A 27,833-nucleotide genomic window follows, 5' to 3' on the forward strand; every position below is an offset into this window, starting at 1 on the left:
ACTCGGTGTCTAGCCAAGGATGTGGCTCCCGAAAATTTTCAACCATCTTCTTGAGATGATACAGACAAAGCATTTCCATCTAAGCTCTCTATATTCCGTTTTTATCATAAAGCTTCGACGGTGTTGCTGTAACCACACCCAATGAAAATGAATCACGAATAATTGCCATAAATTTGACCCGTCTGATTTTCTCGTAAACCAGCAACAGTAGAAATGCAATGGATATAGGCAATCGTGCTAGTCAGTGATAGAATGAAGTTTTACATTTGTAACATGCTTTAAAAAAAAAAAGAAAAATAATTTTCATTGGAAACAATTTTCGATGTAATTTTCCACATAACATAAGGTTTTTGTTGCTTGAAACCGATTCAGAGGCGATAACTGTGGGTCATATTTATTGAGTCGAGTTCCCAGTGAATACATCAGATGAAGAAAATGGTAAGAAAGGATTCATTTCCTTCTCAATTTGATATTTTCCGCATCAGCTTACCATCGGGCGGTATGGCATACCCTCGATCGGGGCAATTTACTCGCTTTCGGCCGTAAACATTCTCATGAGAGAAATAGCTTGTATGTGAGGGATGCCAGATGATTCTTTCAAATATCTCTGCATGGCACAAAGAAATGTCTTCAAATGTAATCAAAATGAACAAAAATGAGCAAACCATCACGATATTTCTAAATCATGTTCGATAAATCACACAAACAATTGTTTTCACATACTTTGAAATGACCTCAGTATGTTTTCACAAAATGAAATGTCTTGAAAACGAAAACATGTCTTCACATCTGGCATCTATATTATGTGCTCAGAGAATGCAGGAAAACAAGAGCGCGGACTGGAGAATCAATGCACGAATACTGGGAGAACACGTTCACCGGAGGAACGGTTTCTTCTCTTCGCTGGTGAGCATGAAAGGAATAGGTTGATGGAATCTCTCATTCATACAAGCTGTTTCTCTGAGCTTTATAGCAGTCTTCCGAAAAACACTTACACATGTCCACGTGATGTGAAAATTCCATGTTTTTGTTTGAATTCGAACATGATTCTCGCTAGTGTTGAGTGTCTATCCCCAACACGAACAATGATACACAAACATAGACATGTGAAAACAAACACGATGTTTATAATTCAAGAACATCATGTACAAACATATCACCCGATGTCGCAGTATTCATTGCTTTCGTTTCGTTTCTTTTCATACACGGAAAGAAATTATTCATCCCAAAACATTTCTTCGTAGAATACTTTTTCACAGAAACGATCTTGAAATTTAGTTCGCATTTCAAAAATTGCACGAACTAAGAGGCTATAAGTTCATGCACCAAAATATATATTTTTATTAAGGCTCATATGGCGTCAGCCTAACGGGGCCGGGAGTTCAATATTTTGACAATGTTTGCTTACAACTATGTTAGTAATATGTAACCGATTACTCGCGGTTGGCTCGAGGTTAGTATTACATTGGTGTTCTCATAATTGGGATGTTACAGTCTTAAGTGCTCTGTACGTGTGCCCGACATGGGATACTTCCTATTGGGATGCAGCTGACCGTTAATCAGCAACGACCCCCTAGTCTGCACCCCATATCTAGCGTGGTGCGTCTTTTTCGACTCGAGGAATCCAGGATGGAATGATCACTAGCCGGCGCAATCATCAGCTCGTGTAGAGTTGTCATGAGTGGTACAACCTTTGGCTCTTGTTGAATCATCAGTGGACTGCACAACCTTCGGCCCGTGTATCTGTAAAGAGTGTGTGTATGTATTGCCGCGACTAAGTAAAAGTTTATAGATCGTTCATGCACATTTTGCAAGTCTGATTAAATAATCCTTGGTTTCGTTCAAAGAAAACATTCTCTGAATAGAAAGAAGCTTTCTATTTTTTTTTGCGTGCATGTTGGCAATAAAAGTCTGGGGAGCCGACTGCATAGCGGGCGACGTCGTACAAATGCTGACCAAAAAAATAAATACCCAAAAATTAGTTTTAGATGCAACCTTCAGCGGCACACAGCAGAACCAGCAGAGAAATTTCAGCGGCTAAAACAACATTAATTTCTCGATGTTATCACAAACTGAATGAAGGAAAAAACTAAAAGCTACACTTACACTGCACTACATATGCTATGTGTGCATGCGATTGCATCATCCTTTCTTCTCCTCTTCTCCGCTCGTTTTATAGCTCGGGTCGCGATCGTCGCGAACAAGCAGTATTGGCCATTTGTATTCAAAGATCCAGCCAAAATTGTTGCTCCCGTGGTCGAGTGGTTAGCGTCACGCCTAACATGTCACTGCTGAATAATTCAATTTTAGTACTTGTTCAAATAGCTAATAATAGCGAATGTTACATGAATTCAATATATAAATTGATGCATGCACTAAATAATGATATCAAATGTGAAAAACTGGGGGTCTTCGTAGCCACTTGGTTACGCGTTCGCTTACCAAGCGATCGATCGTGAGTTCAAACTCAGGGCCCTCAATTGACCATCTTTGTGTTGTTATAGAATAACTACGTCCACGCAACCATCATCAGCGATGGAAATCGATCCTCGGTGGAACAAAGATCGATACATACATACAACTGCTCTGCTCTGCAAGAAACATCGGGCTGCTGTTCTATATATAACTCAACAATGATCAATATCAACTGTCTCCGCTGTCCGGTCTGTTGAACAATGGATGAACAGAAAGAATACCCTTACGCCTAAATGGCTACTACTGTGTAATTTACCATAATGTAATGGAACAGAAAACTTAACGCCTAAATGGCTACTACTAACTACTGTGTAATTCACAATTCATAGAAACATAAACATATGTACATGTACACGATTAAACCCGGCTCTGTTACAGCTAAAATGCTAATGAGCCTAATAAATAAATGGGATAAAAAAAAATGTGAAAAACTCTCATATCAATCGATGTTTATTTTGTTCAGAACAGAAAAAGAGGTTTATTTTATTTGCCCAATATTTTTGGTGAAGCACCCATTGTCATGAAAGGAAAGCATTTTTTCCATGTCAACATACCAACACACCACGCGTTGAGTGGTGGTGGTGTGGTGTCCGATTCGCTTCTTCTACTCTACGCACTGCCGGTGCTTGGGGTGAAAATGCAAGAGAAACTGTACACCATGTTCGAACATCATGTGAAACATTGGGATTAAACATCGTATGTCCAAACATACCACGAATACAAACATGTCACATTTTCTAACATAGGTACGAAAAAATCATGTTTGTACTCAAACACAAAACTGTGAACAGCAGCGTGGACATGTTTATTCCGGACGCAGTGTTTTTTATGAAACATGGAAGACTGCTGAGAGAAACAACTCATGGGCATATTATACTTCTGCTGGGCCATTTAACACCGTATGATAGGATATTTAGAATTTGGGCGCCTTACAATTCGTAGCACTTTTGTTGTTTAGTATCTAAAATACAGAACGATTGCATATGACTGAGGGTTAACTAATCTACGTACTGTCGTAGTTGTTACCTTAAATTTTAAGAGCACGGTCAAGATAAATCCATTCTCCCTTAGGGGGTGCGTATTACACACTTCTCCTATACTTCAACATTACAAAGGAAAAATGACTCAAATACAGGCATTCCATGCCATACCGATATAGTGGTTCTCACTTTTTCGTGAAAAGTGGTAGATTTGTTCTTTTTCGCGAACAATTAGACCCGTATTTTTTATTATATCGTTAGGGCGACCACTTCCGTTTGGGGTGGTCCGAAAAATTACTTATTTTCACTTTTTTCCTAGAAGGATTCATAACTTTTGAACTACTAGACCGATTCTAATGATCGGTATATCAAATAAAAGCCAACCACCTCGTCTTTTTAGAGAAAATACTCCAGTTGCAGAAAATTTTAATTTTGTTTCCGTTAGTATTAATTGTATTTGCGGGGGAGCGGTTGCTAGCCATACAAATTAAACACAAATTTCTACATTACTCGCGAATTATTCAACCAAATGGAACCAAATTAGGCAGATTGAGGTTTTAGGATGCAATTGATGTTTCTATGATGGTTAGGCATCCCACCCCCCCTTTCTAAGGAGGGGCTGCCATACAATTGAAACACAAATTTCTTCATTACTCGAGAATTAATCAAGCAAACGAAACCAAATTTGGCAGGTTTGGAGGTTTTAGATTGCAATAAATGTTTCTCTCATCCTGCTCTCTAAGGGTGGACTGCCATACAAATGAAACACAAATGTCTGCATAACTCGATAACTAATCAAGCAAATGGAATCAAATTTGGCATGTGCAGGTTTTACGGGACACGAAACGTTTCTATGATGAATACACTCCTCCCCCCTCTAAAGGGTCTACCATACAAACAAAACACAAACTTCTGCATAACTCTAAAACTAATCAACCACAATTTAGGATGTGAGGGTTTGTGGGTATGAGAAATGTTTCTATAATGGTATGACACCCCTCCCTCCTCTAGAATGGAGAGGGGGTCCCATAAAAATATTACACATATTTCAACCAAAAATATTCCAACCAAACATGACTATTGAAAATTTTCGGAAAACTCTGAAGGAAAAAGGAAAAATTCGGAAAATTGGATTCCCATATGTTCTACAATTACATAGTGACAAGTGTTGTTAGTTCATTCGATATTTGCGCTAGCGAAATTGATCTTTGTTCGAAACTGGAAATTGATTTTAATGTGATGAAACGCACTCCTATATCTTCTTCTATCTATACCATAAAAAGGATCGCCGGATGTGTTGATGAGAGCAGCACTCGAGAAAGGAATTCCACGATTTAGGGCTATCTTTGTTCTATCATATTTTCTAAATAAAACATTTATTCCATGTAACGGAAAAACATGTCAAGTGATTGAAAAATCTTGAACGAGAATTGTGTCTGAAAATAATCTGATATTATAATGTTGAGTTTTGTTAGAAATACTAGGAATTTTATAGTAAAAGGTAAATTTAACGGGGTCGAATAGAATATCAATCAATGAACAGCTCTGCGATTGGACCCATGAACTTGCTCATAGTATGAAAACGTGAATGTTTGAAGGTATTGAAAACAAAAAACAAATTTTGAGCGAGACGAAGTTTGCCGGGTCAGCTAGTGTAAAATATGAAAAACAGATACAATCAATAATCACGAGAACAAAATTAATTTTCTTCGGAAATGTAATATTTTTCCAGTCTAGTTCATTGATTTTAGTTTGATATATTTTGATATATCGATCATCTAAATCGGTCTAGTAGTTCAAAAGTCATGAATTCTTGAGATTGGGAATAAGAGGAAAAAGTTGATGTTCCGAACTATCGGTTAACTTTGAAAAACCATAAATTAAAAAGAGAAAGAACACATCTCTGATTTTGAGATATTTTTTTTTCAAAATTCTCAGCTTTCTAGAAAAAATATCAAAAATATAGCGTCCTTGGTCCCGAGATCATGAAAACCATAAAAAACAAATACAGTCAACCCTTCTATAACGCGGTACTCTCAGAACGCGGTTTCCATATAACGCGGAGATGAAATTGCGACAGCCCTCCTATAACGCGGTACTCTTATAGCGTGGTTTCCGTTCAACATCGTCCCATCAGCTTTTTTCGTGCACCCAATACATGATTTTAACTGGGTATGTTTATTTAAACATTCAACATAATCTCTCAGCCGTTTACGACATCGGTTTCAGGCAAGCTCCGGATTAGAGGATATGATTCGTAAGTCAAGATGTGCTGCAAAATTAGCTATCATTGCCAAACCTATCAAACTACTCGGTGAGCTCAAGGCAGATCGATGGAAAAGGATGCGCCCGTTTGGATACTAAGGTGGGTTAGATGAGCGGTAGAAAACAGTATGGCAAAAAGCGGAAGTGGGTTTATCTGAAATGTTAAAGAGCAAGGATGATCACGAGAATTTGAATGAATTCTGCCCCTCTCAATAATTTCAGTACTATTTAGCTGCAACTAGTACTTCATTCCAAGATAAACTTTTTTCATGTAGGAAAAATTAAACGTTTGTAACGTAAACTGTTGTAGAGTTCACAAACCGTATACAAGCGTATTGTGTATTGTTAACAAAAAATCAGTTTACTTAAAAAATGGTTACAGAAAGAATGTGCAGATTGAGTTGAACCACTTCTTTAACTTCAGCATCATTAACGTCCGTAGTCCCCATCTAGGTAGAGATCTATTTTTATCGGAGAAGAACACCCGAATACAGTTTTGAAACAACAACACATTTGAACATTTTTTTGCCTAGTTTTTGTTTTATTTTTGTATCATTTCCTTTTATGATCTCTTATTGGTCTCCATACTACGCGGTACGAATGATGTGATATATACTCATTCTGAGTTTCTCATGGCGCGGTTTCCATACAACACGGTAGATAGTTTCCATATAACGCGCTACGAATTAGCCTCATTTGTAAGTTAAATCCGAGTTTCTTTTAGCGCGGTTTCCATATAACGCGGTACACACTCACCGCGTTATAGGAGGGTTGACTGTATTTGTAACGAAATAAATGAAACGAAAAAACACAGTTATCTTAGGAAGAAGCAAAAAAATTAATACATTCAGATTTTTTTTTGCGTCTTTCGAATATATACTGTGCTTCCGCATTCCATTAATTTTGATCTAAATATTTAAGTAAAAGATTTACGGACAAATACGGATAAATAAATTTTATCATTATCAGAAGATTTCACAGATATCACAATCTAAATTGTCGTAATGTATCCTTCTTCTTCATTCGGTTTTATATTACACATGGGTTAGTGGCTCCCGTGGTCGAATGGTTAGCGTCAAACCTAACATGCCGGGGGTTCGGGTTCGATTCCCGTTCTGGTCGGGGAAATTTTTCTTCAAAGAAATTTCCTCTGACTTGCACTGTGGTCACGCGTATTCTAGAGCTTGCCACTCAGAATGCATTCAAGGCGTGTTATTTGGCATAGAAATCTCAACTAAGTACTAATGAAAATGACGCAAGTGATACTACGTTAAGACGGCGGAGTTCCTCTAGGAACGTTAGTGCCATATAAGAAGAAGAATGGTTAGTGGAATTCGGGTGAATTATCTTCGTTCAATTTCTTTCAGATATATGATATTTGGATGAATGTAGAAAAATAATGATGGTGATGGATCACAATAATGCAAAAAAAAAACTTCGTTAATCTACATTACGTTGTGACGGTCGTTCTCCGGTCCACGGTCCATTTTGAAAAAAAAAGTTGATGTCTTTTTTAATTGCCAAGGAAATATTTTTTTTTAAATTTTTGTACAGAATATCAAAAGAAAGACTCCGATTCTGAATTGGCAGAGCTCTAGATTAAATTTCAGTCTTGCTCTACAGTTTCGTAGAATAAAATATGAATATATAATATAAAATATGTATGAATAAAATTCCAGCTTCACTTTAACGAAGCAAACTTTTTACCAAGATACAATATTCACACCCATTCCTTACAGGTGTTATAAAATGTAACACAGATGTAACCAGTGTTACCACACGTACAGATTAATCTGGAAAGGTACAGATTCTTTCGATTTTTTAGGTACGTGGAGTTGGTAACACTGCACAATGGTCGAGGAGATACATATAACACTTTCGTCGCCCCGTCACCCAGATATGGGTGACACTTTCCTCGTTCAAATTTAATCGTTCTTTAAGAAGTAATTCAATATAATAGGCACCTAAATGTAACTACAGGATGCGTAATAATAAAATCATTACCATATTGTTATAATGTTAATACTGTGTATTTTATTAATTTATAGTACGGATGGTTTGTACTGCAGTTTCATGCGGAACCCATAATATATTTGTGTTATATTGTGTTACACTTTGGCATGTGTTCTTCTTCTTCTTATATGGCACTAACGTTCCTAGAGGAACTCCGCCGTCTCAACGTAGTATTACTTGCGTCATTTTCATTAGTACTTAGTTGAGATTTCTATGCCAAATAACACGCCTTGAATGCATTCTGAGTGGCAAGCTCTAGAATACGCGTGACCACAGTGCAAGTCAGAGGAAATTTCTTTGAAGAAAAATTTCCCCGACCAGAACGGGAATCGAACCCGAACCCCCGGCATGTTAGGTTTGACGCTAACCACTCGACCACGGGAGCGCATGTGTTATTGTTGTTAATTCATCTTCAAATTAAGAAAAATACTGCCAGATCATGTTAAAGTTATCTACAAACTAAGTTTGATCTTCATTTCATAATTCAATCGTAAGTTGGGCCTTGCAAGAAACTCAAAAACGTCGCTTTGAACGACGAACGTGTTAAGTAGAAATTAGCATTTAGAGCTCAACAGTTATTCTCTTGGCAAAAACTGTCTTCGACAAAGTTGTTACACACAATAGACCGCTAATTTTTACTTTATCGAAAATAGGGTGACTAAAATTGTCGATGATAGATAGATAGAGGTAAACATAGTTCGACAACGTTGTAGTCCGAGTTATTTGAGACATCTTTGTAGACCAAAGTTTTTTTTCTATCTCTTGGAATAACCGATATAGCGCCTTTTTCCTAAGTTGCATTAGGATCACCATGAAAAAACTGTTTTTTTTTGCTCTAACTTTATGACAAACAATTGAAGAGAGCGTATTTTTTGGGAAGAAATATCAATATCTTTGAATGAAGTTGAGATATTGACAAGTTCTGCATCGCAAAATGTTTGTATTAGTAAGCCTTAAAAGTTATTTGAAGACAGTTTGTATGTGGAATTCTAAATATAAAAGTTAGAGCAAATAAACAGTTTTTAACATGGTGACGCAACTTAGAAAAAAGGCGCTGTATAGGTAATTTCAAGAGATAGAACAAAACTTTGTTCTACAAAGATATCTCAAAAAACTGGAACTACAACATTGTCGACAATCACACAAGCACACAAGGCACAATCGACACAATGCAGACAATCGGATGTTTCCGTCCGGGATATCTTAGGTAGCCGGGATCCTGATCTTCTGCTTCATCTATACCTGTTCCTCAGAAACGCCGATGTCAACGTTTAATGATGCTTCCTTCGTTGTGTCCCCGTTTCATATCCCTCCTATCCGATCGATAAACTTTTACTTAGTCGCAGCAATACATACACACACTCTTTACAGATGCACGGGCCGAAGGTTGTGCAGTCCACTGATGATTCAACAAGAGCCAAAGGTTGTACCGCTCATGACAACTCTACACGAGCTGATGATTGCGCCGGCTAGTGACCATTCTATCCTGGATTCCTCGAGAAGACGCACCACGCTAGATATGGGGTACAGACTAGGGGGCGTTGCATGTTTAATGGTCAGCTGCATCCCAATAGGAAGTATCCCGTGTCGGGCACACGTACAAAGCATCGAAGACTGCGACATACCAATTATGAGAACACTTCTAATACTAACCTCGAGTCAACCGCGAGTAATCGGTTACATATTACTAACATAGTTGTAAGCAAACATTGTCAAAATATTGAGCTCCCGGCCCCGTTAGGCTGACGCCATATGAGCCTTAATAAAATATATATTTTGGATTAAAAAAAAAAAATTGTCGATCTATATCAAAGATATAAAGATAGATGTTTTATTTCATCGAAAATATTGGTCACCCTATTTTCGATAACATGAAAATGGACGCTCTATTATATGTAACAACTTTGTAGAAGAGTTACATATCGAGCTCTAAATGCTAATTTGCGCTTAAATGCATCGTCTAGACCAGGGGTTCTCAAACTGTTTTGGGCAATAGACCCCTTTTCCAGAATGAAGTGATACCATAGACCCCTAACGGGTGTTAAATAAAAAATGAGAATTTTTTCAATCACATATAAAATATTTTTTTTCTTTTTCATCGATTTCAGTATTTTTTATTAATAACATAATGTATTTTCTTCAAAAAAATGTTAGTGAATGTTTGAGTAAGGGCCGTGGTCTGTTGTTCGACGCAACTTTGTCGCGATGCTCTCACAAGAACGTTGTACGGTTCTACGAAATGCATTTCCAGCAAGGAAAAAAGTTCACGGTGGCACATTTTAAAGAAGAAAATGTACCTGTCAGTACGGTATATCGTATCCTGGGTTCCCTGAACGTAGAGCGGAAGATCGGAAGTGGTCGTCCGGTGACGATAATGACGAAGCAGAGGAAGACATCGTTAAAACAACAAGGACGCAACCAGCCTTCGTGACGCCGGTCGGAAATATGGCTGCTCCCACGGTTTGATCCATCGGACCCTCAAGATGGAAGGAATCGTCTGCAGGAAGAAGACGAGGTCGCCGGAGTACACGGAGGAGCAGATTGAGATGGTTAAATCACAGTGTCGGTGGATGACCAAAAAATACCGCGGGACGTCTTTCGTTCTGGACGACGAAAGCTATTTTCCGCTGTCCAAAACGCATATTCCAGGAAATGAAAATTACTACTCCAGCGACAGGTCATCCACACCGCCTGAAGTGAAATACAAGTTCAAGCACAAGTTTGAAAAAAAGGTTATGTTGTACATCGCCATTTCCGACCGGGGCATTTCAAAGCCTTGGTTTAAGCCGAGCGGTCTGGCTATCAACCAACAAATCTATCGAGAAGAGAGCCTCGATAAAATCCTGCTGCCGTTCCTGAACGAGCATCACGCGGATGGGAAGTACGTCTTCTGGCCGGACAAGGCGTCTTCCCATTACGCCAAGAAGACGTTGGCGTATCTTGAGGAGAAAAAGATACCGTTCGTGCCGAAAGATCGTAACCCAACAAACTTGCCCCAGTGCCGCCTAATAGAGGATTTCTTTGGCTCACTCAGTGCCCTAGTGTATAAAAACAATTGGAGGGCCAAGGACACGAAGCAACTGACTACAAGAATCCGGAATTGCATCCGGAAAATGGACGTAAGTGTCGTACAACGTTCTTGTGAGAGCATCGCGACAAAGTTGCGTCGAACAGCAGACCACGGCCCTTACTCAAACATTCACTGACATTTTTTTGAAGAAAATACATTATGTTATCAATAAAAAATACTGAAATCGATGGAAAAAAATAAAATTTTATTTTATATGTGATTGAAAAATTTCTCATTTTTTATTTAACACCCGTTATACTCAAATTTCTTTTAAAATCTCTAATTTTGTTTCTTATTCATACATAATATTTACCAATCTGAAAACTATACGGTTGATGAAATGAGAAAACTTCACATTATTTTCTCATTAAAACTGAACAAAATAAATGTATACATGAACTTCAGCAACTATCAAGTGTAATTAATAATTTATACAAATTACTTACAAATACTGAAGTTAGTAATTAATTTTTGGAACTAACTTTAAAATCGCAAAGTAAAGATAAAAATATATTCCCGAAAAACGCATTCAAAAACTATGGGTAGGTTATACCTAAAATACAATCACAAGGTTGACGTAGGACTACCGTTGTCCTAGTAGTCATTTGAGTGTGTTGATTAAATTATTCATTAAACCAGTGATTTAATGAAACAATTCCCGAATTCAAATGCCAATTTGGGTCAATTCATGCATTGTGATAGATTACTTTCTCCGTTGCAAGTAGTACGGCATGATACCTTGTTCATTTCATTCATTTCTCGTGAACTTCCAAAATATGTGTACTCCAGAATGGCTAAACGATTAATATATTTTACATTTCCCTCTGAATTTATTGCATCTCCCAAGTGTACGTACTTCTCGAACCGCAAACTTGCTTGATTGATTGAGCTTCAGGCACTCATATTCAATTTTGGCATGTAAGTTGAACGCATGTTGTTCAATCGACGTTATCGCAGCAAATTGTTATCAACATTTTGGCAAACGGTATACGTAGAAGTTCAGTGAGCTGAAGACATCAGAGAATATCTTCGAATAACCGAGCCAAAGCATTGTGTTCATACCGCTTTTGAAGTCTGCACATATTCCCGAGGGTAAAGATGCATGCGGGTAGAAAAGTACCCGCATCTTGCATCTATTTCGCAATGCCGATTTCCCCTGGCTCATTGGTTTTGAAATCTGTGTTGAGGAAACTTATTCCGATCTTCAGAATAGTATGCGCATACAAAAATACCCGCACCTTGCATCAAATTAATGTAGTGAATGAACTGTAGTGTAGTGGTGACTTTCTACCAATCTATCCAAATTTAATATTGGTGAGTTGAATCATCGAATATCCGCGTTCGAACGGTTTTTTTGTTCATCTTTAATATATCGAACATACCCTAACAACAGAGCTCCATTGACAGGTAATGCAGACTTGCCCAACTGGAGAGAGGATCTGTTGGTCTGGTGTGTTCTTCCATCATCCGCGTTTGTGGAGGCGATCTGGCGTAGTGGAAACATCCGTACCTCTCACGCTAAAGGTCACGAGTTCAATTCTCACTCCCGACAGTCTTCCAAAAATGGAAGGTAAAAGTGACGAACCAGCCAAAAGTGTTGAAAATCACTATAAAACAGAAAAAAAATCTGTTGGTCTGGAATAACACTTCGTCATTTGTCTCTGAACGATGTCATTGCTCAAAGTAATTTTTAGTAGAAAATATGTACCAAATATTTTGTAGCTTGTTTTACTACGCATTTTTGTAAGTGTAAGTTCTAGTTGATTCAGGTAGGTTCACGAGTCTACTCATTGATAAACTTACATATAGTCACTATTGTATAGAAAATTTGCTTTAGACATCAATCAGCGTAAAAACCGAAAACAAATAAAACCGAATATTCATAATATTCGGTGACAAGAGAGGGGACCAAGTCGCAAAATTAGAAATTTCGAGTTATTTATTGAATTAGGTTAAGCACGTTGTAAGGTACATACCACATTTATCAGATCTAAAAAAATCAAGCGTACAGCACTTATTTTGAATGATCAATGAAAATCCTTTATATCACCTAGCTTCAAGCTTCTCGAAATCATGGAAATGTCACTTGGACTGGTCTGACTGAACACCGACCAATTATTCTGAAGTAATAGAAAAAATGCTACGCGTAACTAAATATCTCTTAAATTATTTTTCAATCAGTTCATTTTAGTTCACATTATTCAGCTGTGTGATCACGTTGTAATTTCTTGAATTAAATTAGTCGATGAATTGTTTGGACTTGAATTTGATCATGACTTCATTCGTTCTACTAAAATATTAGTCATTATTATAACAAGTTGCTTCATGTAATACAACTTATACAGTATCAAGAAAGTTTCGAATAAGAACTTGTGTCCAATAATAGGGGTCGATTTTTAGACCTCGTCGACCCCCAAAATCAATTTTCGTTTGTGTCGACCCCTTGGAAACCGAAATCGACCCCAAGGGGTCGACACAAACTTGGAAACCGAAATCGACCACTTTGAGACGCCCTGTTCTAAACCATTGTGCACTGGTAAGGCAGAGATTTAATTTCGATGATTGACTCTAAAAGCTACTACAATATAGGAATCCTAGCAACATTTCCAATCTAAAAAGTATCAAAGAAGATGGGGAATGAAAACCCTGCCTAAATACGGAATTGCTCCGTAAAGAAATCTCTGTAAAAATTGGTTTATCTGAAAAGTAATGTTTTCTCGTGTAGCTGATCAAGAAAATGAGAAAAAGATTCGATTTTAATGGTCCGACGCTCAGAGCTTTTATTTATAACTATGCCTCATACCTCGGAATAAGTCGAACGATTTTTTTCTGAATAGAATAGGAACAAGAGTTAGCTTCGGAATCGACTTAGCAACGACACGACGAACGCAATTTTAAGATCAAAAAAATTTGATTGAACATCGTGGCGGCTATCTAAATTTGGAAGGACTATGTATAAGTATCATTAAACGCACGAGTTATTCGAGGCTTGTTAGTGTAATGTTAATGTTAATGTTATTGTACATTCACAGCAAATGTAGTGTTTTTAGTAAGTAAATGTAATATTTTAAAGAAAACAAATGAGTTTTTATTTCATGCTAATGAAACAATTTTTTATCTGCAACGAATATTTGCTATGGTACAGATTTTGGGAAGAAGAGTTTTATCCCTTCGGTACAGATGAAAATGTGGCAGCACTGATTGTAACATTTCTAGCCATACCAGATAGTTTGTTTCCGACGCCTAAAAGCAGAGACAGACCTAGATGGAGTGTTTTAGTCATGCGAAGCTTAGATTGGTAAGGGAATTCATCTTCAATGATAGTCTCAGTTGGTAACTGCATCTATGATAAACCGGGATATGCAAAAGAGTAATCTCGATTGTCGGTTACAGACGTATGATAATATCACTCTAGTATGAAACGTCATCTCGGTTTTCTGGAAAGTGAAAATGATAATAGATTTCCATTTTCCTGGGATCCCCTCTTTAAAATAAAACGATATGACCCAAGTCAACCAACACAGAATCCACCAACGTTAGTCTGATGCTTGACATTTACCTATTGCATTTCATTGAGAAGCTTTGAATAGACAATTTGAAGTGGATTATTCCGCATTGCTATTAATAGGTCTCCTGCCAAGCTTTCTACCGCTCGGTATAACATATTTTCATCACGTACCATGTTGTCGAAAATCTGCCATTCTTACCGAGCGTTGGTTGTTTTCGTAGATTTTAATGACTGTGTGGGAGTACTCTAATTGTGACAGTAAATGAATAAGTTTGTTTCAGAAATTGCGCCCCAATTGGTGCCGACGGCACATTCGGTAGCTCTGGCGAGTGAAATTGTGTGTCGCTCTGTTTTCCAGGTGTTCATGATTAACGAGGATGCTGTTAATGGCAAGCTGGGTTGAAAGTTGAAAGCACCATTAACCTCTGTAACTTCGAGTGTTGAAATTAATATTTTCAAGTTAAAAGTCAGAATGGAAATATTTTGCTTCCGCCAACAAATTGTGTGTTTCACGAGTTTTAGAATAATAAACAAGTAATTTAAGGTTACATCTTATATAAAGAAACGATACTTGCTCTCTAATGTCGAGAGAAACGTCAAAACATAGGAATATGTATATGTATACAGCATTTTATATTCGAATCATAAAGAGTGTGTCACATCAAATTGCATCACAGAAAAAACGCTGTAGAAATTCGCCCAGTAGACCGATCATTTTGAAAATTTTAGACAGTAAAATAAAAACTATTAAACAACTTTTGGCATTTTCTTTTTATTCATACTTCGAGCCCAAGCCCGTATGCTCGCACCTTCCTCTTTACCCCGTCCATAAGGTTCTGTAAAACGTCAGGTTGTAGTTTTTTTTTGAACAGAAATCCATTTTCTCTTGAAGTCCGCCTCCGATTTGACAACTTTTGGGTTCTTCCGGAGGGCCTGCTTTATAATCGCCCAATATTTCTCTATTGGGCGAAGCTCCGGCGCGTTGGGCGGGTTCATTTCCTTTGGCACGAAGGTGACCCCGTTGGCTTCGTACCACTCCAACACGTCCTTTGAATAGTGGCACGAAGCGAGATCCGGCAAGAAGATGGTCGGGCCCTCGTGCGGCCTCAATAGTGGTAGTAAGCGCTTCTGTAGGCACTCCTTAAGGTAAACCTGCCCGTTTACCGTGCCGGTCATCACGAAGGGGGCGCTCCGCTTTCCGCAAGAGCAGATCGCTTGCCACACCATGTACTTTTTGGCAAACTTGGATAGTTTCTGCTTGCGAATCTCCTCCGGAACGCTGAATTTGTCCTCTGCGGAGAAGAACAACAGGCCCGGCAGCTGACGAAAGTCCGCTTTGACGTAGGTTTCGTCGTCCATTACCAGGCAATGCGGCTTCGTCAGCATTTCGGTGTACAGCTTCCGGGCTCGCGTCTTCCCCACCATGTTTTGCCTTTCGTCGCGGTTAGGAGCCTTCTGAACCTTGTATGTACGCAGGCCCTCCCGCTGCTTGGTCCGCTGGACGAATGAACTTGACAAATTCAGCTTATTGGCGACATCCCGGACCGAACTTCTCGGATCACGTCTAAACTGCTTAACTACGCGCTTGTGATCTTTTTCACTGACGAAGCATCCATTTTTGCCGTTCTTCACCTTCCGGTCGATGGTTAGGTTCTCGAAGTATCGTTTTAGTACTCTGCTGACCGTGGATTGGACGATTCCCAGCATCTTACCGATGTCCCGATGTGACAACTCCGGATTCTCGAAATGAGTGCGCAGGATTAATTCACGACGCTCTTTTTAGTTCGATGACATTTTTCCAAATTTACGAAAAATTTACAGTGAAGCATGGCCAACGTGATCTATACACTCTTATCTGATTATAAGCGAAAGCTGAAGATATAATTCCTAAAAATTAAATTTCTACAGCGTTTTTTTCCGTGATGCAATTTGATGTGACACATCCTTTATTCAAAATTCTATGGAATGTGGCATCAGTAATATATTTATAGCCACTCGCGCAAAGGTTTTCGCGGAAATGTAAAGCATGATTCTCTCGAGAAAAGCAGATCATGTGTGCTCGGAGGAAAAAGAACAAAGCTGACTTTCACTTTGAAAACTTGAGTAGCGCTCGTTTACTTACATCGTGGAATATTCCTGGCCCCTTTTTGCTGTAGCAAAAAATATCCAATTCCTTCTCAGTTTTTCGGTGGAGGGGCAAGTATGCGAAGTTGTTTATTCCTCAACCTTCGGCGGTGCTTCGATTGAATTATCTTTACAAATTGCGGAGGATATTAAATTAATACAAGCTCTTCAATCTCCTTCTTTTTTGCTCGACACCCGTTTAAATATGTAAATCCCCGTTCAAATGCCCAAACGGTAACCTATTTGTCACTTGGAATCGTTACAAGGGTCGTGTTGAATACGTGGCGAATTCAAAAGTATAATCCAGTTGTTCATTCAACTGCCTCGGAAACGGAATGTCATTAATATGTTGCTCTTTTGACACACATTCGGCACAGATAAAGGTTATCATGTCTTTCTCGCTGTTGTGTATTGGCAGCACTCAAACTATCCGGAGGCATTTTTCCGCCCACACGAATTCTTTACGCTGTCCGGGTCGCACACAGTCGTCAGTCACCCGAGCGGAACCGTTCTCCAATCCCCAATCCGGGGAAAGAAGCTCAACAGAGATTCGGTTGGGGCTGGGACTGGTCTGCTGCACAACAAGCGTAGGTGGCTTCACATCTCATCGGTTATCCTTTATCCGTGTCCTTGACCTGTTTTCCATAATCTTTTCATATTTATGGGTGGCTGTTGCTCTGGTGGCTACCATTATCTAGCCGATCAACAGGTTCCGCACCACTGTCATTAGTCATCAAGTTGGTGTGCCTTTGGTTTCTCATTGTTGTTGGCTATTTTTGGACAACGGACACACATTTGGGGGATCTCAGGTGTCATGTATCTCGGTATCTAACACGTTTTAGCGTGATTCCCTGGTGCGACAACACATTAATTGATTTTTTGTTGTTGTCCTGGGGTGGTTTTATCCTTTCTGGGACACATATGTGTACAAGAAACCGTTGAATACTAATTATTCAATTCGCTGTTGACAAGGGTCTAACCTTTTAATATCAGAGCAGAGTTTTTTTTTTGCTCAAATCGTATACATTAGATATTAGCTTCTTTGTTTTCCGCTCATTAGAGGTACAACATAACATTTGAACAATGCGGAAAGATGCTAATTAACATTTTTCATTTTTTTCGGTACCTGACGAAAAGGCAAATTGTTAAAGTGAATGTTACCTTTGCGAACAAATATACTCTTACTTTAATTTTGTCATCGTGCTTTGGATTCAGTTTTTTCTGATTTCATTCAGCTATCAGTTTTGTCATTTCAATGGTAAACATCCATATCACGGAAATGACGTAACGTGAAGACTTTCCACACAGGGGAGCCGGCATCAATGTTCGAGAATTCAAAACCAAAACGTAATGTCTGAACATACCAACGATCCCCTACGGCTATAATGGAATCCAGCCACATGGGAGGGACAATCTCTCAATGATGCTGTCGAATCGTATCACATTCGTTCCATGTCGAATTCTAGAAATGCTGAATGCAAGAATGCGGTTAGCTCTGGAGAAATGGGATGGAAAAACATTCATAGGTGATCTGTTAGGTATCAGCTTGTAATAATAGAAATTCTTCACATTAAGTGTTTAGATATAGCGAAGAGTTTACATTAGCAAACAGTTTTGATTTAAAAATTACAAAAACATGAATAAATAGTAAACAATATTTCTTATTTCAGTGATTTTTTATCCTAAAACCTATTATTGCAGCCATTCCATGTCAAACCTATATAGTGGCTGTCAGATTTCCGTGAAAACTCATATTTTTGTTCCTTATCGCAAAATATCAGACCCGTATTTTTCATTTTTTTCATTAGGGTGCCCAATTCCATTTTAGGGTTGTCCGAAAAGTCAAATTTTAATTTGATATATCGACCAATTCAGATGATCGGTATATCCAATTAAAGCAAATTAGCTATTTCTCAAAAATATTCAATCCGTAAAAAAAATTGGTTTTTGTTTCGTGATTATTGATTGTATATTTTTTGACGTAGAACTACGTCTGACGAATTTCATACCAACTCGACTGGCCGTTGGCAGCAACATCTCAAATAGCAGTGAAACGTTGTGGGTGAAAAGGCATGGGTCATTTAAGCAACATTGGATACTTGAAATATTCGAAAAATAATTAGACTTTACTTTTATATATATATATATATATATATATATATATATATATATATATATATATATATATATACATATATATATATATATATATATATATATATATATATATATATATATATATATATATATATATATATATATATATATATGAATAGCCCTTAAAATTTCCAAGAAGTCGTCCATACATCGGAAGATGGGAACTTTTACAAGAAAAAAGTATTTCTAACAACAACTTTTTTATATTTTCTTTGAAAAAAATACAACTAATCCTAATTTTGTTTAAAGTCAAGACATTGGTCATTGGAATATGATACGAGAAAAATGAATTTTAATTTTCAAAATATTGTTTTTAAAGAATTTTTTTTCCCAAAAATTTATTATTTGAATTATTTGATAATGTTTAATGAAAACCTAAGTAATTTCCTACATTTCATTCTCCGACCATCTTTTTGTAGATGTTAGTTTTTAAATTAAGATTTTTCGAAAAAAAAAGTTGAAAAAACTCAAAATTAAAAAAAACCTACAAAAAAAATATCAGATTTACAAAATTTTAGTCAAACAATGGAACGTAGGAAATTATTTTGGTTTTCATTAAAAATTATCAAAAAATCTTTTGGAAAAAAATTTCATTGAAAAAAAATATTTTGAAAATTAAAATTCATTTTTCGCGAAAACATATGCTTTCAAAATTCTGAAAGAAACAGATTTAAATAGCCCTTAAAATTTCCAACAAGTTTCCCATACATCGGACGATGGGCACATTTACACGTAAAAAGTTTTTCGAGTAACAACTTTTTCATTTCTTTGAAAAAATTCCATTAATGTTCAATTCGTGACATTTTTTTGTATAAATTATCGCTTTTCAACTGCTAACTTTTCTCTATTTAGAAACATGTCAAGAACATGTCAAACGTGAGAATTTACACACAAAAACGTTCCGAGCGAAACATTATTTTTTTCAAGAGTCTTCATACAAAAATGACTTATATTCCAAAAACTATAAAAGATAGAAAGTTGATGTCTTCGACAAAAGTTTATATTTTAACAAGATCTAAAACTTTGTCGAATACACTATATCGCTATCTTGACTTAAAACAAAATTAGGACAAGTTTTTTTTTTCAAAGAAAACATGAAAAACATATCTTTCAGGCGTCTTTCAGGAAGGGTGCCAAACCAGAGAACATGTCACGTTTTTATGAAATAAAGTTATCGTTAATAACTATTTTCATTGTGAACGAATTCTCATGATTTGCATACCAATCAAATCGGGAATTCTCTAAGATTTGTTTGATACGTAAATATTACAATTCGATAATCTCTAAACGGTTTAAATTCATGAAAACTGGAAGAACTTCCTTTTTTCCCACACATTTGTTCTGCCGATTTGTGTGCTAACCCTACCCGTATTTCGAATGATTATAACTCGAACATTTCTTAACAGATCGGAAAGATGTTGCATCAATTAATATGAAATATTTCTACGCGTTTATCACAATTAATGAAATATTATTTTTCATTATATGAACAATTGAATAACTGTAAAATGTCAAGCGTTATTCAAACGCCCCAACTACCAAGTTTTGATTGGCCCGATTTACGGTTTCCCAAACACAAACATCAAAATCGATGTACCTGTGGAAATCCGCTCTGAAAATATACATGCAAGTCGTGGGTATTTTTTTTCTCACTGAGCTGTGTTCCCCTAACACGGACTTCAAAATTAATGTGCCTGGGGGAATCCGCTTTGCAAATACGTGCAAGTTGGGGGTATTTTTTGGTGTTGAGTACTTTTTACTCGCTTGTCGTTGTGCAGACCGGAATATGTTTCCCTAAAACGTACTTTCAAACTGAGAAGTCTGGGAAAATCGTCATTTCAGATACTAGAGGTGAATGAACATTTGCGGTTCGAGAACTACGTAAACATGAGATGTGGAATATTTTCAGAGGGAAATGTAAAATACAATGATCGTTTGACAATTCTTCTGTTCACATATTTTGGTAGTCCTAGGCGTCATCTCAAACGTAAAAGGACTTTCATCAAATTTATTTGTAACGAAAAACATAATCTACAAAAATTTCGATGCATTCTAAAATAATATTCGAAGTGGTAAACAAGTGGATTGCATAATATAATTGCATAGTTCTACGTCGAAAATATGCGGTCGTGCCATAGATACAACCCCTTTAAAAAATTTTATTGTTTACATGGTCTCGAGACCATTTTTTCTTGAAAGCTGACGATGAGACATCAGAGATGTGTTTTTCTTTTTTCAGTTATGATTATTTGAAGTCAACCGATGGTCTGAAAAAATCATTTTCCCCTTTTTCTAAAAACAACCTGTTTTCAAAAAAACCTAAATTTTTAACTGCTGGACCGATTCATATGATCGACATATAAAATTGAAGCCAATAGGCTAGTGTTTAAAAAAAAAAAGATCACTTAAAATAATGGATCCATTAAGCTACCGCAACAAAAACATCCCAGCTTTGATGAAGCATAACATCTAGTATTTTTTTAAAAAAGATCAGCGCATTTTGATCTTCTGATCATCCTTTTAAAATCACCTTTTACTATAAAATTCGTCATTATAATATTAAATTATTTTCAGACACAATTCTCGTATAGAATTTTTCAACCACTTGCAAATAATATGTTTCTCCGTTACATGAAATAAATGTTCGATACAGAAAATATGATAGAATAAAGACAGCCCTAAATCGGACAATTCCTTCCTGGAGTTTGACTCTTATCAACACATTCGGCTATCCATTTTTTCGCGTTTTATCACATTAAAATCCATTTCCACTTCCGAACAAAGATCAATTTTTTACATTTTATATATACTTGTAACAATACAGATAGAAGTTTGGCTCCTTTAAACTTATGTAACTGAGCCTGTAAAAATAATCGATTTAATAAAAAAAAAGATCAATTTCGGTAGCTTGTCACTATGTAATTGTAGAACAAATGATAATTGAATTTTCCGAATTTTCCCATTTGTCTTCAAAGTTGTCCGAAATTTTTCAATTGTTATGTTTGGTTGGAATATGTTTGGCTGAAATCTGTTTTTTTGGTTCAATGAAATTTTGGTTCAATTTACTGGATTAGTTCTCGAGTTATGCAGCCAAACATGGAAGGAAACTTGCAACTAGAATGATGCAGAACCAATCTTCGTTCTCAGCCATAATCAAATCCTCCTTTATCTTGAAATAACTATGTGACAAAAAATTGAGAAAATCTAAAAGTGTTCATTTACCACTAATATACAACCTTTCAAAATCACAAAAATGTTCTATGTTGCACTTTGATCCGCTAATTTTTCGTTGATCTGTGTGTGTTCCATTCCATACAAAATTATTGTAAATTTGTTCTACGATTTTTTCTGTCACATATGAAAGCTTGAAAATGAAAGGGGTGTAAGTGACATCATCGATTTGAATGGCTCGTTTTTTTTTTATTTTTGTCGGCGATCATCGTCTATATCACTCCATTCCTCTGAATGTCATATTTCATTTATTTTAATTTACTGTATTAAAATCATGTAACTACAGATTCCACTGCCTCTTCAAACACTACTCCAAAAAATAAGTGAAAGCTACTTTTTAATTTCTCAAATTACAACGATCAAATTAATGATGTTTAGGTGAAATAGTAAATTCCTCTTAAAATTATGTTTAGATGTACAATTTTTTACATTAGTTGATAACTGATTCCAATATACTACGCCTCTAGAGAACTGCGACTGATTATAACAGTGCGATGAATGAAATGGTATTAAAAAATGTTTTACTCGTGTATTGCGAAATGAAATTAATTTAGAAAATAGATAACTAGGCACTTCAAACGAAACAAGATAGAACAAACTCTGTACTAATAGAAATGGTTGAGTGAGTACCCCAAAAATTGTTTTTGTAAGCCCATCTCATTAGGAATTCGGAATTCGGAACCCTTCCCATTCTAGGAATATTAAAAACATACCTTATGTAACAGTTTAAAGCTACTTTGACAAATGAGATTAGTTCATTCTTGATAACTAGACCAGATAAGCCAGGTGATGTTCTTAACTTTGATATATACATTGCTTTAGTTTTAGAAGAATTTATGGGCAGAAGGTTTTTATCGGTCCAACAATAAATTAGACGCAGATCTTCGTTATTCTTCATGGTTATATCATCCACACTAAAACGATCAATAGTACATAAATAAATTTGAACATCATCAGCATAAAGATGGATACTGCAATATTCCAAAACTGACGATAAATCATTTATGAATAGTGAAAAAAGGAGCCATCCCAAAACGCTTGAGGAACACCAGAGAAAATTGGTTTGAGGGTAGACTATATTTCACTATAGAACACTGTTTGAGTTCTATCACAGAGATACAATTTAGTCAAGCTTGTGGCAGACCGAAAAAACCAAACTTATTTGAAAGCGTTTTGCATGGGAAACACGATCGAATGCTTTGGCAAAATCTATTAACAGTAACACTGCAACTGCTTTTTCGTCAACAACACGAGCAATGTCATCATGTACCTTCAATAATGCCATTTCACTGATATGACCGTTCCGGAACCTAGATTGAACATCACTTAACAGTCTCATATCGCTTATGAAATCAGACATTTGAGATTTGATGAGCTTTTCGAATGCTTTCGACAGAGCACTGAGAATGCTAATTGGTCTTAGATTAGAAATATCGGACCAGTTAGCTGACTTTTTATAGGAATTATTTTAATCATTTTCCATGCTTGAGGAAAAATGGATGTCGAAATAATGGAATTGAATAGGTGACTGATCAACGGAAGGGCATGTTGCAAGGAAACTTCTATGAACTTCATTGGTATCCAACCCCGTTGCATTGGAATCGATGGACAAAAAACGCTTTTATGATTTCATTCCTAAAACAAAGGCCATCAGTATTTTCAGGTAAATAAGTAAGAGGTCCATCATTATCCATCGTAAAATTAAAAGAAAAATAGTCATTAATTGTAACGGCATTTTCGTTGATGTTGTTGCAATGTTGGATCCTTAGAGAAAACACCTGATTTTTTATATTCTTCTACAACTCTTCACTAGAACCACTAGCATCGAACCATCGTTTTTCATAGTTCTGTTTCGCTATTTTAATCTTTGAGCCAACTCTATTTCTTAGTCTCTTGTAATATGCTTCATCGAACAGAGATTTGCTTCTTTTACAAGTTCTATATACAATACAGAAACGCAAAAATCATGGAAAAGTATAAACTGCTGATTCAATATTTCTATAAAAGAATCAGGATAATTCGAGCTGTGAAAAGAATTCCAAGTAGCATTCCGAAGATATTGTACAAAAGATAACTGTATGCCCATGCGGAAAATAAAACTGTTATCTATTGAATTTTTATTTTTTATTGAATACGTGAGTACCAATAATTTCTAGGGCAGAACAACGCTCGCCTGGTCAGCTAGGTAGATTATAATATTAATTAAACAATTATATCAATTCGAACATTTTCTCCCGATAACATCTAACATTCTCATGGAAATTGTTGATTGCTCTCAACTGGCCTCATTATGGAGACCAATGCTCTCGATGATAATTTATTGAACCTTTGTTCAAGATAATCTTCTCTGGAAAAAATCTGAACCACTCATGGTCGTGTGCTGTAGCGTAGGTTCAATGAACAGCTTTCATCGTCCAGGCCTAATACGAGGAACAGTTATCAAATCGACAAACGTAAATAACAGAACAGTTGAAAAAATGCATTATCCTATGGTCGTGCTTCAGCAGTCATTAACACGAGCTTGTTCTATTACCAGGAGCTTGGGTTGGCTTGGTGGAAACAAAAAATATGAAAGCGGAAAGTTTTACTTTATTTGTTTAGCGCACTCTTCTTAAAGTACAGAGAATCAGATATCGAAACTAAACTAAACAGGTACTTTCGAAGTGTTTCTGAGGATACACGTGTTTCTATTTTTTCTACGTGGTAGGAGTTCTATATCCGTTTACAGCACGATAAACCGTTGCTTCACCAAATAAATAAATATACAAACTTTCACTCCAGATGAAAACAGGTTTCCTCTATCCGATAAAATTATACAACAACTCAACTCAACAATCGGTACTCATTAGCTCAAGCGAGGTGTATGATTACGGCATTATGCCACCCGTTAAATTTCGAACAGCAATTTGCTTCGCTCCTTTACTTTTATTGCAGTCCTATGAAGATGACGAAAGCGATAACAGAGCCGCCTCGAATTTGAACCGAGGCGTAAAATATTCAGCAATAATGAGCAGAAGGCAGAAGAATCTCCTGCTATCGCAGCATGCTCGGATCCTGCAGAAATTTACCTCCCACAATATCCTCACGCGAATCAATTTTAAGCAAACTTATTTTCACCCGTTTTGTTTATTTCCCATGGTTCTTATTTTTTAATGTTTTAATTACATCGTTTCACGTACCTTCTACTTTCATTCACTAGTTGTTGTTTTTTTTTCGCTCCACCAGCCCGCCACCGGTCAATCTCTTCCCGTTAAATATTGACATTTTCCGGTTGAACTTGCCCAGCCGATGTTTTGAAGCCCAGAATGCGTACCAATTATCAACTCGTGCTTCCTCGGGCCGCGCGAGCAGATAATTTATAAATCCGTGTGCAGCACCGGCGGTTTCGTGCCCCCATCAAGGACTCTGCTCGCGATTGGCACTATGTTCGATGTGGAAGTTCCGCCGCTTGTCGTTGTGGTCGTCGTCGTCATCATCGTCGACGCCACTGCTGTCGCAGTCGCGTTTCCGTTGTTGTTGTTGTTGTTGTTGTTGATGTTGGTCACATTGTTGTTGTTGTTAACGTTGGTGCGGATGTTTGCGTTATTATGTATGACAGCATCGTTGGGGTGACTCTGATCGGCTACTTTCTGTCTCCCCGCGTGCAATATTTTGGTGGAATTGCCCCGCTCGGAGCCTCGATTGCGTCCGAACCGTGGGAAAAAACTATTTTCGATCTGCAGCTGAGCGTTGATATCCTTGCCCTTCGTGCAGGTACATGCCTTCAGGAAACTTTTCTTGAAATTGTCCGAGAGAAACGCATACAGGATGGGATTCATCGCCGAATTGGAGTATCCGAGGCAGCTCACCAGCACAAACACGGTGATTTCCAACCGCGATTTGCAGATGTCGGGAGGGGAATTAATTAGCGCTACCTGGGAGATCCAGTAGGGTAGCCAGCATAACACGTACACGGTGATGACCGTCAGGACCAGCTTGGTGACCTTGCGGTGGGAGCGTTTCTTCTCCTTGGACTTACTTTTCGGACCAACGGTGCGAAGTTTGCGTATTACAAGATAGTAAAACATAAGGATAAGAGACAGTGGGATGGCGAACCCCAGGATAAGCGAGTAGAGGGTGAAAGTGGTGCCGGAGTTGGCGGCATTTTCCGATGGCCACACAATATTACAGGAAAGTTTATCTTTTTCGCGTTGAATCGTGTTGGCGTACAGCATCACCGGTAGCATTATTAGTGCCGATGCGGTCCAGGCAAAGAATGAAACAATTTTCGACACAAGTGGCGTCCGGAAGCGGGGCGAGGAGATTGGGTGGCAAACGGCAATGTATCGGTCGGCCGACATAATGAAAAGAAATATCGACGATGTAAATTGTGTAATCGAGGTGGATACCATGTACGCCTTGCACATCGCATTTCCGAAGGTCCACTCCCTGAGGTACATAGTGGTAATGAGAAACGGAATACCAATCAGGAAGCATTGGTCTGCGATCGCCAGGTTCAGGATGTACATATTGGTTACGGTTTGCATCTTCGAGAATCGCAATACCACGTAAATTACTAACGTGTTTCCAAGCAAGCCGATGATTGCCACAACGGCGTACAGAATCATCGATATCAGATTCCCTATTGGCATCTGGATCGAAGGGCACGAGTCGAATGCCGAGTCATTGTAGAACGGAAGGAAAAACGGATGCGGTGGAAAACGCCGCGATAGATTAAATTCCGTTTGTGTCGATGATAGGGTTCTGTTGAAATTACTCAGCAGATAGGACAGATTCGAGGAGGCGGACATGGTAGCCGTCTGGCGAATCAGTGTGAGCAAATCGGACGGAAATGTAAGTCCCACAGCAGGTGGTGACAATGGTGGCGCCACCATCCTCGAGGTCGTAAAAGTTGTCGCGGTTGTCTGACTGGTATCCATTTGGTAGGGATCACTTGTGTTCGATAGGCTATCGTTGCCACTCCAATCCATTTCTAACATCATTCACAGTTCCAACCAGGCCCGAAGTTAGCGAAGTTAGTTTTTATCACTCATTTCATACATCAATAATGATATACGATGATGCTCAATGGGGGACATTTTCCCGTCTAGTCACAAAGAAGTGTTCGATAACGTTCTGCTGATGGTTATATTTTCCAACCGACACTCCACTACATCATGTATATAAACAATGTTTCGTTGCTCTGAGTGTTTTTATTTTTCCGATGCTCTGTCCGCGCGCGCTTATCTCAAACAAACACACACACTTGCTCCTCCCTTTTCAACACCTGTACTGACTCACGGATCGAGCGGCAAATTATGTTCGTTTAAATTGAAATAATAATTCAACACCTCGGATGCGGCTGGCATGCATTTACCGCATGTTTCTCGAACGGCTCTTCAAAAAGTATCACTTATTTATATCCAGATTGTGCTTAATCCGCTCCAATCCAAACAAATCTGTTTGTTTTTATTTTCACTCAGCCAAAACACATATAATAAATGGCCGCAACTCTCACCTCACACACTCATCACGAAAATAAACTCGCCTTTCATGTGTCCGGAAAAACAGCTTCTATATTCTTGCTGAAACGGGGTGCGCTCTTTTTCCGCTGCCCAGAAAACCATCCAACCGGCGCGACGTTCAAATGAGAACTGTTGTGGAAAGCGCTGCCCGTCAGGAGGAAAAGTATCCAAAAGAAATTTCACCGTCAATTTGCGGTACTAGCTGCCAAGTCCAGGCAGTACCAGAGCGCACCAATCCCCTTCGCTTCGCGAGTGATGCTGCGCCGGTTGGCAATGGAAGGTGTATTCCAACAGCTGCTATGCCTTCGAAACTTTTACTTTCATTCATGGAATTGACAGGACGCGTCGCTGCGTAAGAGGGCAGGATAGTGGCATGCTTGGTGTGGAGTGGGATAGGATGGACAGGGTAGTACTAGATGTTTTGTTTTTGTTAGGGCCGACCGCGTCGGAAAACATTGGCAGACGGTTGCCGCTGACTGCGGTCAGACCGTTGATGATGGGTTGTG

General features: G+C 37.8%; 1 protein-coding gene across 1 annotated transcript in view; it reads right to left on the minus strand.

Annotated features, from left to right (window-relative positions):
• Positions 1 to 27,435, minus strand: part of LOC129769320 (somatostatin receptor type 2-like) — a 60,299-nt gene extending 32,864 nt beyond the window's left edge. The window contains exon 1 of the mRNA XM_055771493.1: positions 25,003 to 27,435. Within this exon, the coding sequence (XP_055627468.1) occupies positions 25,180 to 26,805 (1,626 nt within the window). The 5' untranslated portion in view covers positions 26,806 to 27,435 and the 3' untranslated portion in view covers positions 25,003 to 25,179. The remainder of the gene's footprint in view (positions 1 to 25,002) is intronic.
• Positions 27,436 to 27,833: the final 398 nt, after the last annotated feature.

Source organism: Toxorhynchites rutilus, chromosome 2 (genome assembly GCF_029784135.1).
Source record: "Toxorhynchites rutilus septentrionalis strain SRP chromosome 2, ASM2978413v1, whole genome shotgun sequence".
Classification (NCBI taxonomy): Eukaryota; Metazoa; Arthropoda; class Insecta; order Diptera; family Culicidae; genus Toxorhynchites; species Toxorhynchites rutilus.